Raw genomic sequence first — 16,568 nt, forward strand, 5'->3', positions numbered from 1 at the left:
CTACATCACCCGTCCACGCTGGTATCGCGGGAAGCCGGGGGTAGCGGGGACACCCCCACTACCATCACCCGTCCCGCGCTGGTATCGCGGGAAGACTGGGTAAGCGGGGGACACCCCCACTACCATCACCCGTCCGCGCTGGTATCGCGGGAAGCCGGGGTAAGCGGGGACACCCCCCACTACCATCACCGTCCCGCGCGGGGACCGGGGAAAGCTGGAAGTGGCGCGGGAAGCTGGGGGGAATAAGGGGGGGGGGACACCTCCGCCCCGCGCGGATAAGCGGGGGCCGGGGAGAGAAGGCGGAACACCCTCGCTACCATCTCCAGCCAAGCCGGGTATTGGGGGGGGAAGCGGGGAGTAAGGGGGAACTGCAGGAGGCAGGAAGGAGCAGAGGGGATGGAGGATTGGAGAGTACTTACTCTAGTACTCTCCAACAGATCTCTGGCCAGAAAAAATGGGCCGTTCGTTGGGGGCTGGCTCATATAGAGCCTGGCCGCGCGCCCACAAAGCCTGGGAGCGCGCGCCAATCAGCAATCAGGTAGGGGGAGTTATTTATTTATTTTTTCAGCGCGAGCAGGGAAAATTTAGCGCAAGCGGGGAATTTAAAAAACAAGCACGTGTTCTGCTTGAGCCAATAGTTACTCGCCCGGGGGTTAAATCCACCCGCCCTTGGCATATAAATGTATAGGATTGTCGAACAGTGTGTGTGTGTGTGTGTGTGGTGTGTGTGTGTGTGTGTGTGTGTGTGGTGTGTGTATATATATATATATATATATATATATATATATATATATATATACAAAAACAAAAAAAGACTGCACTTTAGGTATCTATCTGCAATAATGTGCAAACTTAACTGTATTTTCAAAAATATGAAAAATATGAAAAAAAATATTAAAAAACCTAATATATACCAGAAAATTATGCTCTAGCAATATAATACCAAAAAATAAAAATATATAAAAATAAAAATAAATCAATAACATAAACTAGTATTACCAGTGACTATTCTAATTAAAACTATACACATGCATATATAAGAAAAATAACAAAAAGAATGAGTGAGCATTGAGGAGTATAGGGAAAAATGTGAATAAAAAATGTAAAAATCACAAATGATTAAGTAAAAATAGAGTCCACAAAAACCATGTGATGAAAAAGTCCTGTTAGGATGGAAGGAATGGATGGTGGCCCTCTATGTAGGATACTGGCAGCTTTCTGAAAGGAACAACGACCTCCCCCTGGATCAAGAACAAACAAGAAGAGAAAGAAAGCGCCCGATCCTAGTGTATTATGATAAGATACAAAATGTAATGTTCCAATAAAACTCCAACAAATGCGCACTCACAAACATAAAAAGTATTAAAGCATGTAATGAGTAATACAAAAACAAGATACAATCAGCGCAAATCTCAACAAATTGTTAATGCAGTAATAATCAAAACCACACCTGGCCAAATCAGTCAAAACGAGAGGTATTAACCCTTTAAAATCAACTAACCCTGCAAAATGCTGCCACTTAGGTCCACGGCTCCACACTTGCCGCTAGTAATTTGTATAGAAAAGAATGACCTAGGCGCAAATATGCAGGGAGAGAGAAAAAAAGAATAAAAACATCATAGGGCAGTATATCTGAGCAATTCAGGTGTTAGATGGTAAGGTATGCACTTACACTTAGTATAGCAAATATCAGCCTTTAATCCACTCTGGGATTCAGGAAGTGGTCTTTGTGTCCTCAGGAATATTGCTGTGTAACCAATCACAATGTATCTGTTACCAGATAGTACCTGGCAGATTTTATATATATATATATATATATTTTATATATATATATATATATATATATATATTGATATATTATCACCCAGCACACAGCACTTCCACTGCAGCAAGGGATTCTGGGAAATGACATGCAAATGAGCACACAGTGCCACTTTTTGCTTCAAAAACCATTTTTAACATGGTTCCCTATAGGCTTAACCCTTGCTGCATGGTAACAGCTTTGAGCACAGCCAAGGTTAAGGTGCATAGCCAAAAAACCCACCCACAGACAACTTTTTTTTTTTTTTTGTAGCCCGGGTGGTGAAAAAGTGATTTCACCTCAAAAACCGTGCTCGTGGTCAAGTGAGACCAGGTGCGCAAAACATGTGACAGTCTTCTCCGGAGAGTAGGCTAGTCCGGTTCCATGACGTCTTCCTCCGAAGAGTCCGACGTCCTTCTCGTTCCCTCCTAGTGCAGCAGGCGCCGCAGGAGGGTCCAAGTCTTTAGGGTTTTCAGCTTTCGCCTACTAACCCACCGTAGTCTTTTCCCGAAGGAGGAGCGACCACCGACCAGCACTTAGTCTTCTTGCTCTCCGAAGAAATGGTGACTATAACCCGACAAACGAAACATCAAAAATCCATGGAGCGAGTGCTCCAGTGCTCTGTGTGATGCAGTGCAGGAGGTGCTCAAACGAAACAACAACAAAAAATGTGCACAAGTGCACGCCAGACCCGGAAGCCTGGCGGGTGAAAAAATAATGGCGAACCCCTCAGCGGAAGGCAATAAGGGGTGCCAGTGCAGAAAATGTAGGGGTGTGCAAATTATCCGTGCAATGTCAAGTGCTGTGCAGCAAATGACTCCGCCAGGTCAACCACTCCTGGGGTGCCGTGATAAGATAGCCCGGGCTACATATCCGCCTTCCCGGCCATGACCAGACCAAGTGTGACTACTACACTTGATCTTAGCCAAAAGGCCGCCACAGACAACTTTGTTTTTTTTTTTTTGTAGCCCGGGTGGTGAAAAAAGTGATTCCACCTCAAAAACCGTGCTCGTGGTCAAGTGAGACCAGGTGCGCTCCACATGTGACAAAGTCTTCTCCGGAGAGTAGGCCAGTCCGTACCAAGAAACAGTCCTCTCCAGCCGAAGCCTTGGATTCCTGTTGTTACATTGACTTCGTCATCCGAGGAATCCGACGTCCATCCTGTTCCCTCCTAGTGCAGCAGACGCCGCAGGAGGGTCCAAGTCTTTAGGGTGTTCGGCTGACGCCTACTAACCCACCGTGATCTTCTCCCGAGGGATTGGCGGTCACTAGCCAGCACTACAGTCTTTACTCTCCGAAGAAAGGGGTGACGTTAACCCAACACCAAACAAAAACCTTAATGGGTTTCATCAGTGTGGGGTTGATTAACTGGCTATGCAAAGAAGCTAAAGGATGGGGGTTACCATACTGAGTTAAGTTATGGTGAGTAAAAAAAGTGACAAAAACCCTCCACAGCAAAGCAAATATGCAAATGTAAATACATTTGCATATTTGCTTTGCTGTGGAGGGTTTTTGTCACTTTTTTTTACTCACCATAACTTAACTCAGTATATATATATATATATATATATTATATATATATATTATATATATATTAAACTAGCTGAGAGACCCGGCGTTGCCCGTGAGTTAAATTTCCTGCTCCCTCCTCTCCTCCCTATTTGTGTGCTCACCCTCTCCCACCCCCCAGAGGGAAGGAGGGACAGTGGACAGGAGGGGGGGGGGGGACAGTGGACAGGAGGGAGGGGGGACAGGAGGGAGGGGGGGGGCAGTGGACAGGAGGGGGGGACACAGTGGACAGGAGGGGGGGGGACAGAAGACAGGAGGGGGGGGACAGTGGGAGGTGAGGTGAGTGAGTGCTGGGGAGGGAGGTGAGGCCTAGCCTGAGGAAAGAGAGAGCGACATCTGGTGGGAGCAGCTGCAGGAGGAAGAGGGTCCTTCCGGAGGCTGCCTGGCCACTGCCTGTCCCCCCGCCGGGAGGGAAGTGAGTGCCGGGAGGTGTGTGTGTGTGTGTGTGTGTGTGTGTGTGTACACACACAGGGGTGAGAGTGTGAGATGAACTTACCAAGGACTCTGCAGGGCTTCTTTGGGGGTATGCTGTCAGTGCAAGTGTGTGACAGTGAAGTAGGTGTGTGTCAGTGATGTCAGTGTAAGTTTTGGCCAATGACAGTCGTGTGGGCGGTGTGTGTCACAGTGGGGCGTACCTCTTGGGCAATGACAGTCGGGGTGGCCTCGGACCAATCACATTCACCGCAGCTAGTACCAACCTTTGATTTTATATATTAAGATATATATATATATTATATATATATATATATATATTATATATATATATATATATATATATCTATATCTATATATTTTATATATATATATCTATATATTTTATATATATATTTTATATATATATATCTATATATTTTATATATATATTTTATATATATTTCCATTTGGGGTGAGGGGGTACTGCCTTGTTAAGTAATAATACTACAAATTGATTGTGGATCTAACTATTTTGACATTGTATTTATTTAACATTAAGATATCCAAGTGGTAACCTATCATAAGTTTTTTTTTTTTTTTTTTTTTTCCTCTCAAACGGATGAACCATGGAGTCTGTTGTGTTTCAGTATAAATTTGTTTTTGTTCGTAAATTCACTAAGCAATGTCAAATAACGGGTCAATATTTAAAAATGGAACAGCCATTATTCTCCATGAGTTAACCCCTTATTCACCAATATAATCATATCCAAAAAAATAATAATCTGTAATTGGGCTGATTAGCATAGGGTTAATGTCACATGATTTCAAGATAGTGCTGCATTATCGTCAAATAACGTGATTTCTTGGCATTTCGGAGAGAGAACGATATCAATTTAGGAGAGGTGCCATTTACTTCTATACCGCCAAATACTTAACCTACAGTACACTTCACGTGGGGAGAATCTTTCAAACAAGATTCCTGGGTAAGATACACATTTAAATGTGAAATATATTCAAATGATTAAAAGTTGAGTCCCCAACTAGTTTATTAAAAGAGAAGAACATGTTTATGAAGAGCTAGTAATCATACAAAAAGTATACTCCCAACATTCTAAATCACATTTATTTTTTACCAGTTTTGTGCATTTAGACTTCTGACTATTTCAATTGTATTTATAATGGCGGTTAAAGATGTATTATTTTTCATCTTAGAGAAGAAACATTCAAATGAGACCTCCAGAAGATCTAAAGGTAAGTGCTTAAAAGAAGCCAAATCTATAAGAAGCATGTAGAATTTTCAATAATGAAATATGTATAAAACCTTGAGAAGAGGTATTAGAGTACCATTTGAATGTTGCGTTGTATGTACTGTAAATGAATAGATGGTCATACTGACTTTGATGGTGGCGGGGTAATTGGACTTGGCTTAGTTGATAATATAAGGACCGGTAGTATTTGTTTTATAACTTCTATATGTAATACAGGTGCCACCTCTAATGATTAAGGAGGAGCCTAGATTGCATCCAACATGCCCAGACCCTTCCTCTAAGCACATGATGGTAAAGTTGCTCATTTAATTTCAGCCTCCATATAACGCTTTGTTGTGTACAGTATGCCTATTCTGTTGCTGGAATAGTTTACTTTTTTCCACTTTTTGTTACAGTAGATTTCTGAAAGTGCACTTGACTGGCATTTTACGGAGTGTATTTTTTTCCCAATAGATTGGAGAATCGTTGGTGGATGGCAGTAATTCTGTTTTTGATTTTATGACCATGAAATCATATTCAGATATGTCTCTTGATATGTCCATGCTAAATTCTTTGGGTATGTATAAACTGATGTTTTTATATATTACAAAAAAAAAAACCTATGTACTGTTTCATTACACAACAATATACAGATAGGTATCGATGACACCGGTATTGATTTGCTAATTATTCAAGGTGTCTCCACCCACCTATTTCAAAGGCTCTGACAAGTTTACAGCTTTATTTTTTTTACCCTGCAGGTTTATACAATACCTTCCATGCATCATTTAATTATTTTATTTATCACAAAATAATATTTAATTGCTTTCTGCATTATTACTATTATACTGAAACAGAAGTAACAGTTAAGGTTGAATATAGGGTGCTGTTCTACTCTCCTTCAGAAAACAATTTTTTATTGATGTAGCACAGGGTTTCTCGACCAGGGTGCTGGGTAACCCTGGTGGGCCGTGGGCCCTGGGGGAAAACTCAGCTGGCTGCTCAATGGGCATGTACAGCACTGGCTGCAGACACAGAGGCTGTGTTCCGCCTCTCCTCTCTCAGACGGGACAAAGGTGAGAGAGTGAGAAGCCTCTTCATCTCCAGACAGGCAGGACACCCACTGAGCAGCTGTCGTGTTTTAGGGGTGTGGAAGTGGGGATCTTTGTGAGGGGGGGGAGGGGGTGATCGTTATGTGGGTAGGAGGGAGGTTAGTGCTTTGCATCGAGTGGGGGAAGGTGTGTGGTGCAAGTGAGAAGGGGGGTGAATGTGAGGTTTGATTAAGAAAGGGAGAAGTGTTCTGTGTGAGATGGGGGGGTATAAATGTGGATTTGTGTTTAGTAAGAGGGTAAGTATATGATGTGAAGATGACTGGAGTGCATAAGAAGAGGGTGGGTGTGTATGTGAAGAGGATGGGGATTGTTATGTGTAATCGAGGAGGGATGAGTGAGATCTAAACAGCTGTGGTGCTGTTTATAACCATACATGTTTTGTTTGTGTTTTACAGTGCAAGTTTGTTTTTAATAAATGTTGTGCCACTGCATAAATATCTGCTTGTAATGTTTACATTTTGGGGCAATGTAAAATAGTCATGTTTAACATTTTATTATGTTGTCTAAATTTTTAAGTAAAAGCAAAGTTCTGAACTATGGTTCTATGTGGATTTAGAACAGTATTTATATTTTAAAATACAGCAAACACAGAAAAGAGGTGCTTCTAGGCGCTAAATTCCCTTAGGGATGGGGATGTGACAATGAATAAGAAATGGAATTATAATAATGATAATAGCAGGGCAGCCAGGAAAAACTGGTGTGAACAACACCAGAGACACACAGGGAACAGATACAAACCAGCGCCCGTATTGATATATGTCCAATGAGTCCAAAAAAGAAATCCAAATGGGGGTAGATGGGAGAGAAGAGTCCAAAGGGTCCAATGAAAGAAAGTACTCCAATCAGGGGGTCCGTGACATGTGGACAGAGACAAAAAAGAAAATCATAGTGTAACCTGTATCAGTTATTAAATGAAACACAGCACAAATACAAAAAACAAACAACAAAGGAGAAACAATAAACAAACAACAGATAACATACACATAAACCACTAAAGCTGAAAATACAATAACTATTTATTAAAACAAAGGAGCCTGCTGCAGCGGGTCATCAAGGGGTTAAAACCCCAAATCCCACTTACAGCAGGACCGGAACTAGTGAGCGTATGATAACCAAGCAGGGACGGATGTCAGAAGCAGAGAGGGTCCTCTGTGGGCTCTCAGATGCGTGGTGTATGTCTTTTATTCCTGCCGAATTCAGGAAGTTCCCAAGATGGATGCAGGGGGAGGGGAAGATGCACACAGCTACACTCATCAAGCACAGCCTCTCTCGCGATGACATCGTATCCTGCTAAGGTGATCAGAAACGCTACACACAGCCAGCTTTCTCCAAGGCGCCGTGACCTTTGACCCTACGCGTTTCGGGACTGACGTAACTTCCTCAAGGGATGGTTTAGTGGGGGTGAAGTCTTATTATATGCACCTCACTCGGCACTGTTTGGACAGGCATCTGTTGAATCCAATTGAGTTTAAAAATCAGCTTCTAACAGGATGAACTTGAACTTAGACAAACATGTAAACAAATATAAAACTTACAAACAGCTAACATTATGAAAAAGAGATTAAAATACAATAAAAATAAACAAATATAAAAACAAGTTGTTTATAAATGGTATAACAAATAGTAATATAGATAATATTGATACAGTCATAAGTGTACAACAACATAAAAAATTACCAATAAACTGAATGATCAAAGATAATTAAAGTATTAAATAATCTAAATAGATGGCTTTAAAAGAAAAAGGGGGGAGAAAGAAAAAAGGAGGAAACGGAGGAGGTAAAAGAGGGAAGGGAAAAAAGAAGGATGTTATAAGTGAAATGTGGTGAGAGGAAGGGGGGAGGGGGGAAACGAAAAAATGGTAAGGAATATAAGCATGGATACATATCCAGATGATAATTAGCACACATAAGAAGTCCCCTTTCTATTTAGTCAGAAAGACCCCCAGATCAAAGTCCAAATTCAAACCGTTAGGAGAGAGGGTCCTAAGCTCATAAATTCAGAACGCTTCACGTCTACTAATCTGGTTGAGTTTATCGCCCCCCCTCCAACTGGTAGTGGCAGTTTCAATTGCCTGACAACAAAGACCCTTGGGGTCTTGATTGTGGCACATTAAAAAATGATTGGACACGCTATGGGTTGTTAGACCCTTTTTGATATTATACACATGTTCGTAGATTCTTCTTTGAAAGGACCTCCCAGTACGCCCTACATACTGTAGGCCACAGGGACAGGTAAGTAGGTAGATTACATATGTTGAATGGCAATTAATGAAGGATTTCACTGGATAAATTTTTGAGGTGACATTAGATTTAAACATTGTGCCTGTCTTGCCATATGTACAGGCAGTGCACCTTGTGCATGTAAAAAAGCCTTTTACTGCGTTAGACGAATGAGATCTCTTCCTAGACAGTGGACAACTAGGTGCTACTAAAGATTTCAAATTGTTAGCCTTAGTGAAAATTATATTCGGAGTGGGGGTAAGTACCTGTGCCAGAGTTTTATCTCTTAAAAGAATAGACCAATACTTCTTTAAAAACATGTCTAATACATGGTGCCATCTGTTTGTATTGTGTGACAAAGGCTATATTGTCATCCCCATTGGACCTAGGTTTTCTATGATACTCCAGTAGTGTGGACCGGTCGATTAGATCTACCTGTTCCATAACCAGGTTCAGTTGATCGACCGGATATTTTCTTTGGATAAATTTCTGTTTCAATTCCTCTGCCTGGCGCGCAAATGTCCGGTCATCCAACATGATCTTGGCTGCCAGGCCATTTCATTGGACACTGACACTGATATAACACCAGGTTTGAAACAATTTTTGTTAGAAAGTATTCGTCACATTCTCACTCACAATTATTTTTGTTTTAATGCACAATTCTATTTACTAACATGTGGGACTGCCATGGGCACGAAATTTGCACCAAATTATGCTAACCTCTTCATGAACGTGTGGGAAGAGGATTATATATGGAACAACTGCCCACTTGGTGCAAATTTGGTGCTGTGGCATCGCTACATCGATGACGTGGTGTTTATTTGGTCTGGGGGTTCACAATTATTAGATGAGTTCATCATGTATCTGAACAATTACAGAAATTTAAAATTTACATGTCATTTCGATGAACAACAGATCGATTTTTTAGATCTGAATCTATATATTGTTAACAACATAATTCATACAAAGACCTTCTTTAAACCTGTCCAGGCCAATAACTATCTAATGACGGATAGCCACCATAATCCCCAGTGGATCAGGAATATACCCAAGGGACAGTTCGTCCGCCTGAAGCGCAACTGTTCGGATTCCCAGACCTTTGCACGCCAGGCGGAGGAATTGAAACAGAAATTTATCCAAAGAAAATATCCGATCGATCAACTGAACCAGGTTATGGGACAGGTAGATCTAATCGACCGGTCCACACTTCTGGAGTATCATAGAAAACCTAGATCCAATGGGGATGACAATATAGCCTTTGTCACACAATACAATCAGAAGGCACCATGTATTAGACATGTTTTAAAGAAGTATTGGCCTATTCTTTTAAGAGATAACACTCTGGCACAGGTACTTACCCCCACTCCGAATATAATTTTTATTAAGGCTAACAATTTGAAATCTTTAGTAACACCTAGTTGTCCACTGTCTAGGAAGAGATCTCATTCGTCTAACGCAGTAAAAGGCTTTTTTACATGCACAAGGTGCACTGTCTGTACATATGGCAAGACAGGCACAATGTTTAAATCTAATGTCACCTCAAAAATTTATCCAGTGAAATCCTTCATTAATTGCCATTCAACATATGTAATCTACCTACTTACCTGTCCCTGTGGCCTACAGTATGTAGGGCGTACTGGGAGGTCCTTTCAAAGAAGAATCTACGAACATGTGTATAATATCAAAAAGGGTCTAACAACCCATAGCGTGTCCAATCATTTTTTAATGTGCCACAATCAAGACCCCAAGGGTCTTTGTTGTCAGGCAATTGAAACTGCCACTACCAGTTGGAGGGGGGGCGATAAACTCAACCGGATTAGTAGACGTGAAGCGTTCTGGATTTATGAGCTTAGGACCCTCTCTCCTAACGGTTTGAATTTAGACTTTGATCTGGGGGTCTTTCTGACTAAATAGAAAGGGGACTTCTTATGTGTGCTAATTATCATCTGGATATGTATCCATGCTTATATTCCTTCCCATTTTTTCGTTTCCCCCCTCCCCCGTTCCTCTCACCACATTTCACTTATAACATCCTTCTTTTTTCCCTTCCCTCTTTCACCTCCTCCTTTTTCTTCCTCACCCTTTTCTTTTAAAGCTATCTATTTAGATTATTTAATACTTTAATTATCTTTGATCATTCAGTTTATTGGTAATTTTTTATGTTGTTGTACACTTATGACTGTATCAATATTATCTATATTACTATTTGTTATACCATGTAAAAACAACTTGTTTTTATATTTGTTTATTTTTATTGTATTTTAATCTCTTTTTCATAATGTTAGCTGTTTGTAAGTTTTATATTTGTTTACATGTTTGTCTAAGTTCAAGTTCATCCTGTTAGAAGCTGATTTTTAAACTCAATTGGATTCAACAGATGCCTGTCCAATCAGTGCCGAGTGAGGTGCATATAATAAGACTTCACACCCACTAAACCATCCCCTGAGGAAGTGACGTCAGTCACGAAACGCGTAGGGTCAAAGGTCACGGCGCCTTGGAGAAAGCTGGCTGTGTAGCGTTTCTGATCACCTTAGCAGGATACGACGTCATCGTGAGAGAGGCTGTGCTTGATGGGTGTAGCTGTGTGCATCTTCCTCTCCCCCTGCATCCATCTTGGGAACTTCCTGAAATCGGAGGGAATAAAAGACATACACCACGCATCTGAGAGCCCACAGAGGACCCTCTCTGCTTCTGACATCCGTCCCTGCTTGGTTATCATACGCTCACTAGTTCCGGTCCTGCTGTAAGTAGGGTTTTGGGTTTTAACCCCTTGATGACCCGCTGCAGCAGGCTCCTTTGTTTTAATAAATAGTTATTGTATTTTCAGCTTTAGTGGTTTATGTGTATGTTATCTGTTGTTTGTTTATTGTTTCTCCTTTGTTGTTTGTTTTTTGTATTTGTGCAGTGTTTCATTTAATAACTGATACAGGTTACACTATGATTTTCTTTTTTGTCTCTGTCCACATGTCATATACCCCCTGATTGGAGTACTTTCCTTCATTGGACCCTTTGGACTCTTCTCTCCCATCTACCCCCATTTGGATTTCTTTTTTGGACTCATTGGACATATATCAATACGGGCGCTGGTTTGTATCTGTTCCCTATATTTTAAAATAGCAACATAAAGTATCTCTACAAATTGAAGTTATTTGTAGTTTTAATTTTTTTTTTGTATTTTGGCTCCCTTGAAATCTATTCTGTAGAAGTGGGTGTATATGTGTATATATCCAATATCCTATTCATACTTTGTCTTACTTGTTCTCTGTAAAAAGTAATTTTGTTCTGTCTGCACCCTTAGGAAAAGTCAAGAAGGAGCTGGATCATGATGATGGCCATCTAAATTTAGATGAAGCAACTAAGCTTTTGCATGACTTTCATGATGTTCACACTGACAGAGTTGGATCTAGACCATCCTCCAATATTAGTTCACTGTCCAACAACTCAGAAAGAGATCATCATCATCTCGGTTAGCTTCATACTGTATGGCTATTTTCCCTGAAGCTTTAGCGTATGTGTATTTTTAAAAAAAAGTAGAGAACTTGAGGCTCTGACCGGTGTTGTGGTGTTTGAATACTATGATGTCTTGTGCCTATAGGCTGTACCTGTAGATTTAAGGGTTGACGAGCAAGCTCACCTTCTAATGTAACATTTAAGATTTTATTTTTTTATCTTTAGCAATCTTCTAGATCCAAAGATACTTAGTTTTAATTGACAGTAGTAAAATTCCTGTTTGGGATATCCATCTTTGAAAAACCAGGAAGTAAGCTGGCAACTAAAACTATACGTATATCGAAACCAGGGAGGTTCCTGAAGCTAAAACGGGGTTCAGCTCTGGAGGTTCTCCTAGTTAAAATTATGTTTTAAAAAAAGTCCAATGGGTGGTATTGCTCCTTTAAAGGCACCAATCTCCTACATTTATCATTTAATATGCCACAGCCTTTTTTTTCAGAAGGACTTGCCCTTCAAATAATAATTTGTCCATTCATCTTTAGAACTGCTGCATAATTGCTCACTTACAGTGCCATTGATAATATTGAGCAGGAATTAGGTCAGTATGATATTGCTAACATTTTTCTTTGTTTTAATTACAGGAAGCCCTTCTCGTCTTAGTGTTGGAGAACAGCAGGACATTCATGACCCCTATGAGTTCCTTCAGTCTCCAGAACCTGACAACCCAAATTAAATCTTTTTTACAATGTTTAAAAAATGTTTTAAAATCTTCCAGAATTAATCATGTTAAATGCCGTTATGTTCCCCACGGGAATCTTTAAGACCATTGGTAATGCCAGTTTTAAATAAACCTTAGTTATTCTGCCTATCGCACTGTATTTACCATTATTCCTGTGTTCATTTATAACACACGGCATGTATATGGAGCATCCCACTTGGAAACTCATTAATGTAGATGCTCTCTACACAAGACTTTAAAAAAAAAATATATGGCTAATTTTAGTTTGCATAGGGTTTTCAAACCATATCATGTGAATGTTTTGATGTGTTCATGTATATATGTAGCTTAATAGTGAACTGAGTTTTCTAAGACTTATTTCACTTAAATGTATCGTGTACATTCAATTTTCCTCGACCCCATGCTCTTGTTTATTTTGGAATAAAATGGTATGTTCATTGACAAATAGCCACAGCCCTCCCAACGTTGTTTTTGTTTTATTTATAAGAATTGTGAAATACAATTATTAGGATGACATTGTAAAAGTTGAACTGCTCGAAAGTTGTTTAGCTGCAGTGTAAGTGTATATAGCTTTAAAGGAGTTGTTTAAAATGGATTGTTTTGTCTCAAATAGTCTATACACATCACATACTGTGTGTGTAAGGTACATAGACCATTTAATTATTCCAACCTTATTGCAGAAGATCCCATTGATTATTCAAGTGCAATTAGAGCAAAATAGGCTAATGGTATCACATACTACAGGCTTAAGGCTCCTTAGCCAATAGGCAAAATAATGCCACAGCTGCCTACAGTATGTCTATAAAGCTTAAACTTTACAACAAATTTGTAACAGGAATGTTTAAAAAAGCAAAAATGACCGCAAGGTTTTTATTGTCCGCAATAAAGTTTGCAATTTTTATCTTCAACAATTTTTGTTTTTTAATTTTATTTCAAATTAATTCTAATTATGTCTAATTAGAATTTATATGAAGGGTTTATATACTGTAGTATTTTGTTTAATTGAGAATTCCAATTTAGTGACTGATTATACCAAAGCAGGACACATTCATGATCCGGGGGGGGGGGGAGAGAACAGTATTGCCATTCAGTCAGAGCTATTTTACTTTGCTTTTGTGCATATTTCCAATTTCTATTTTTAATTCCGATGTTATGAAATATGCACAACCTTTCTGTGCAGAAAGTTGGCTTTCACCCTAAATACTGTAATCGGACATTTGACCGTGGCCACCTCGCCAAGTCTCCACCGATGTTTGACCGCAGAGGTATCCTTCGCCAAGGTAAGTTAATTTAAGGGTTATTTTAGCGGCTAGGGTAGCAGTTTTGGGGTTAAGGTTTTTAGGTAGGGGATTAGGGTAAGGAGTTTTAGGATAAAGGGTAGCGGTCGTATTAGGGGTTAAGATTATGGGGTTTTAGGGAAGGTTAGGGGCTTACCTTAGCGGTTATATGGCTCGCATACCCATAATTCTGCATATTTGTTACCATTAAATCAGCAATTACACTTTTTTTTTTTAAAGTCCTCCCTGTTTTTAAATCAGCATTTTTAATTACAATGTCAAATTCAACTATCTTATGATGCTGTTTAACTTAAGGTGCAAAAATGTAACTCTTAACTGATACGCTGAGAGATGGGGACAAATAACCTTGTAAGCATTTTTTCAATCCAAAGTTACACCACAATTCTTTTTCTTCTGTTTAGCTCATTGTTTAGGGTCATAGAGAAAGGGTGGGAAAAGTATTAATTTTTCAAATAGTTTTATTTTCTTTGACTGAATTAAAGAAACTGGTGGTTTTATTGAAATGCTTAGGGGGTGGGTGGCGTGGAACAACCAATATCCATTTAACATCAATGGTTGTTTCAACACAACTGCAGAGATTATTTTGTGTTTGTCCTGTGAACTGTGAAACCATAGGCCACCATATCAAAATAGATTTGTCAGAGTTATTCTTAGGGTGAATCCCCACTGGCGCTGGGCTCGCTATGCGCTTGGTGCGCTTACCTTCTGCAATGTGGATCAGCACATCCCCTCTCCCGCTGTGCTCGTGCGCGTGCGCACACGCTCTCCCAAGCGGTGTGCTTGGGGAGACAAGGGAGAGATACTTTGGTGCTGAGAGCAGGGTCACATGAGAAGTGAGAGGGCGTGTTCTACTCTCCTGTCACACACACAATGACACTAAATTCAGCAGAGAGAAGTGGAAAGGAGAGGGGTGGGCAAACAGACTGGTGGCAAATGGACTGAGAGGGGTGGCAAACGGACAGAGGTGGGGCAAACAGACGGGGGGAGGGCAAACTGAGTGCTGCTGTGTGGTGGGGCAAATGGAGTGCTGCTGTGTGGTGGGGAGGCAAACTGAGTGCTGCTGTGGTGGTGGTGGGGGGGGCAAACGGAGTGGTGTGGGGGGAGAAGGGAGAGAGGGGGAGAAAGGAGGGAGAGCGCGGGGTGGGGGGCAGGGGAGGGGTGAGGAAGAGCGGAGGGTGGGTGGGAGAGAGCAATGGGGGGAGAGAGGGAGAGCAATGGGGTGGGGGGAGAAAGGGAGAGAGATGAGGGGTGAGAGATATACACAGAAACAGACAGCCCCTATACAGCCATGATGCACCCCCTCCCGTAGTAGCCACGCCCCCCCTGTTCCTGCTCTAAAAATGTTGCAGGACAACGATCACTCATGCTTGGTGAGCTGTTGACATCACTGCTCTCCAAGCATGAGCTAGCTCAGCGGCAGCGTGGACTCAGCCTTAGTTTGATATTGATGACAGACACTGTCTGACTGCCTAGAATCTCTGTTAGAACTCCGAAAGGTAAAGTATTATCTTCGGTCCACATAGGGCCGCAAAAAAAATCATAGGGCCCTGGACAAATGAAAGGAGAAGGCCCCCCTTCCTCCCCCAACCCATAGCGCACCTACCACTGATAAAATTAGCGCGCAACTTTTACTTAACTGTTTTCTTCTTATTGTAATACAGAAAAAAAACAATGCAATCTGTTTATTTTAATATTTTCAACAAAAGACAAAGATACCCAATGCTACATCCAATGTGACAAAAGGCATGGGGGGGATTCAGTATGGACCTAAGGGGTAAAGTACAGTATTGGACTAAAATGAATTACAGTACCTCAATTCAATTCCCCCGGCCGCGGGGGAAGGATTCAACCAGCCCGGAGGGGGGAGCCTTCAACCGGCCCACGCTTCAACTGTCCAGGGGGGTGGGGGTGGAGCCTTCAACCGGCCGGGGGGGGGTGTGGTGGGGGCCCTTTCTCTGGCAGGTGGGGGGCTGGTTTCGGAGGGTTGATGGAAGGCACGTGGGTTGGTGACTGACTTACTGCCTGGGTGGGTGTGTTACTGCCTGCCTGGGTGGGTGACTGACTGGATGGGTGGGTGACTGCATGCCTGGATGGGTGGGTTACTGACTGACTTCCTGGGTGGGTGCCTCCCTGCTTGGGTGGGTGACTTCCTGGGTGGGTGCATTTAGTGTCCCCTCCCTGGGCCCTGGTCCTCGCGGCTGGCATGGGGGAGCTGGGTTGGGCGCGGGCTCGCCATGGCGCTTCCCCCCGTCCCACGTTGGGAGTGGGGGTGAAGCAGGTCCACAGGGGCATTTGCGGTGCGTCGTGCCTCCGGTCCCCGTGGCTGCTGCAGGGGGCGGGAAGTAGGTGCTGGGAGGCAGGAAACAAGGCCGGACACCATGCTTCCCTGCGCGCGGAGACCTATGCTCTGCGCATGCACACGGGATGGCCGGCATTTTTTTTGGTGAGGCGGGCACAGCAGCATAGGGGGCATGCGTGGCCGGGCCCCCATACTCATCGGGCCTGGGACACAGACCCCCCCCCTGTTGGCAGGCCTGGGTCCATTTTACAAAATAATTTCTTCCACTCCAAGTAATCTCAAGGAAATTGTGCAGTTGCGTTAAATGGTAAGGATTTATTTGCTGGGTGGTTTTAGATGTTTGTCATTGGAAATGGGCCAACTTGCCACTAGCCGATCTGCCGCTGAGGGAAGCTCACTGCTTGCTTTTACGCTGCT

General features: G+C 42.0%; 1 protein-coding gene across 17 annotated transcripts in view; it reads left to right on the plus strand.

Annotated features, from left to right (window-relative positions):
* BRD9 (bromodomain containing 9) overlaps positions 1-13,465 on the plus strand; it is a 105,797-nt gene extending 92,332 nt beyond the window's left edge. For all 17 annotated transcript variants that reach the window (XM_075586392.1, XM_075586375.1, XM_075586391.1 and 14 more), the window contains exons 14-18: positions 4,997-5,035; positions 5,269-5,343; positions 5,506-5,608; positions 11,664-11,831; positions 12,457-13,465. In XM_075586392.1, the coding sequence (XP_075442507.1) occupies positions 4,997-5,035; positions 5,269-5,343; positions 5,506-5,608; positions 11,664-11,831; positions 12,457-12,548 (477 nt within the window). In that variant the 3' untranslated portion in view covers positions 12,549-13,465. The remainder of the gene's footprint in view (positions 1-4,996; positions 5,036-5,268; positions 5,344-5,505; positions 5,609-11,663; positions 11,832-12,456) is intronic.
* The last annotated feature ends 3,103 nt before the right edge of the window (positions 13,466-16,568 follow it).

This window comes from Ascaphus truei, chromosome 2 (genome assembly GCF_040206685.1).
Source record: "Ascaphus truei isolate aAscTru1 chromosome 2, aAscTru1.hap1, whole genome shotgun sequence".
Classification (NCBI taxonomy): domain Eukaryota; kingdom Metazoa; phylum Chordata; class Amphibia; order Anura; family Ascaphidae; genus Ascaphus; species Ascaphus truei.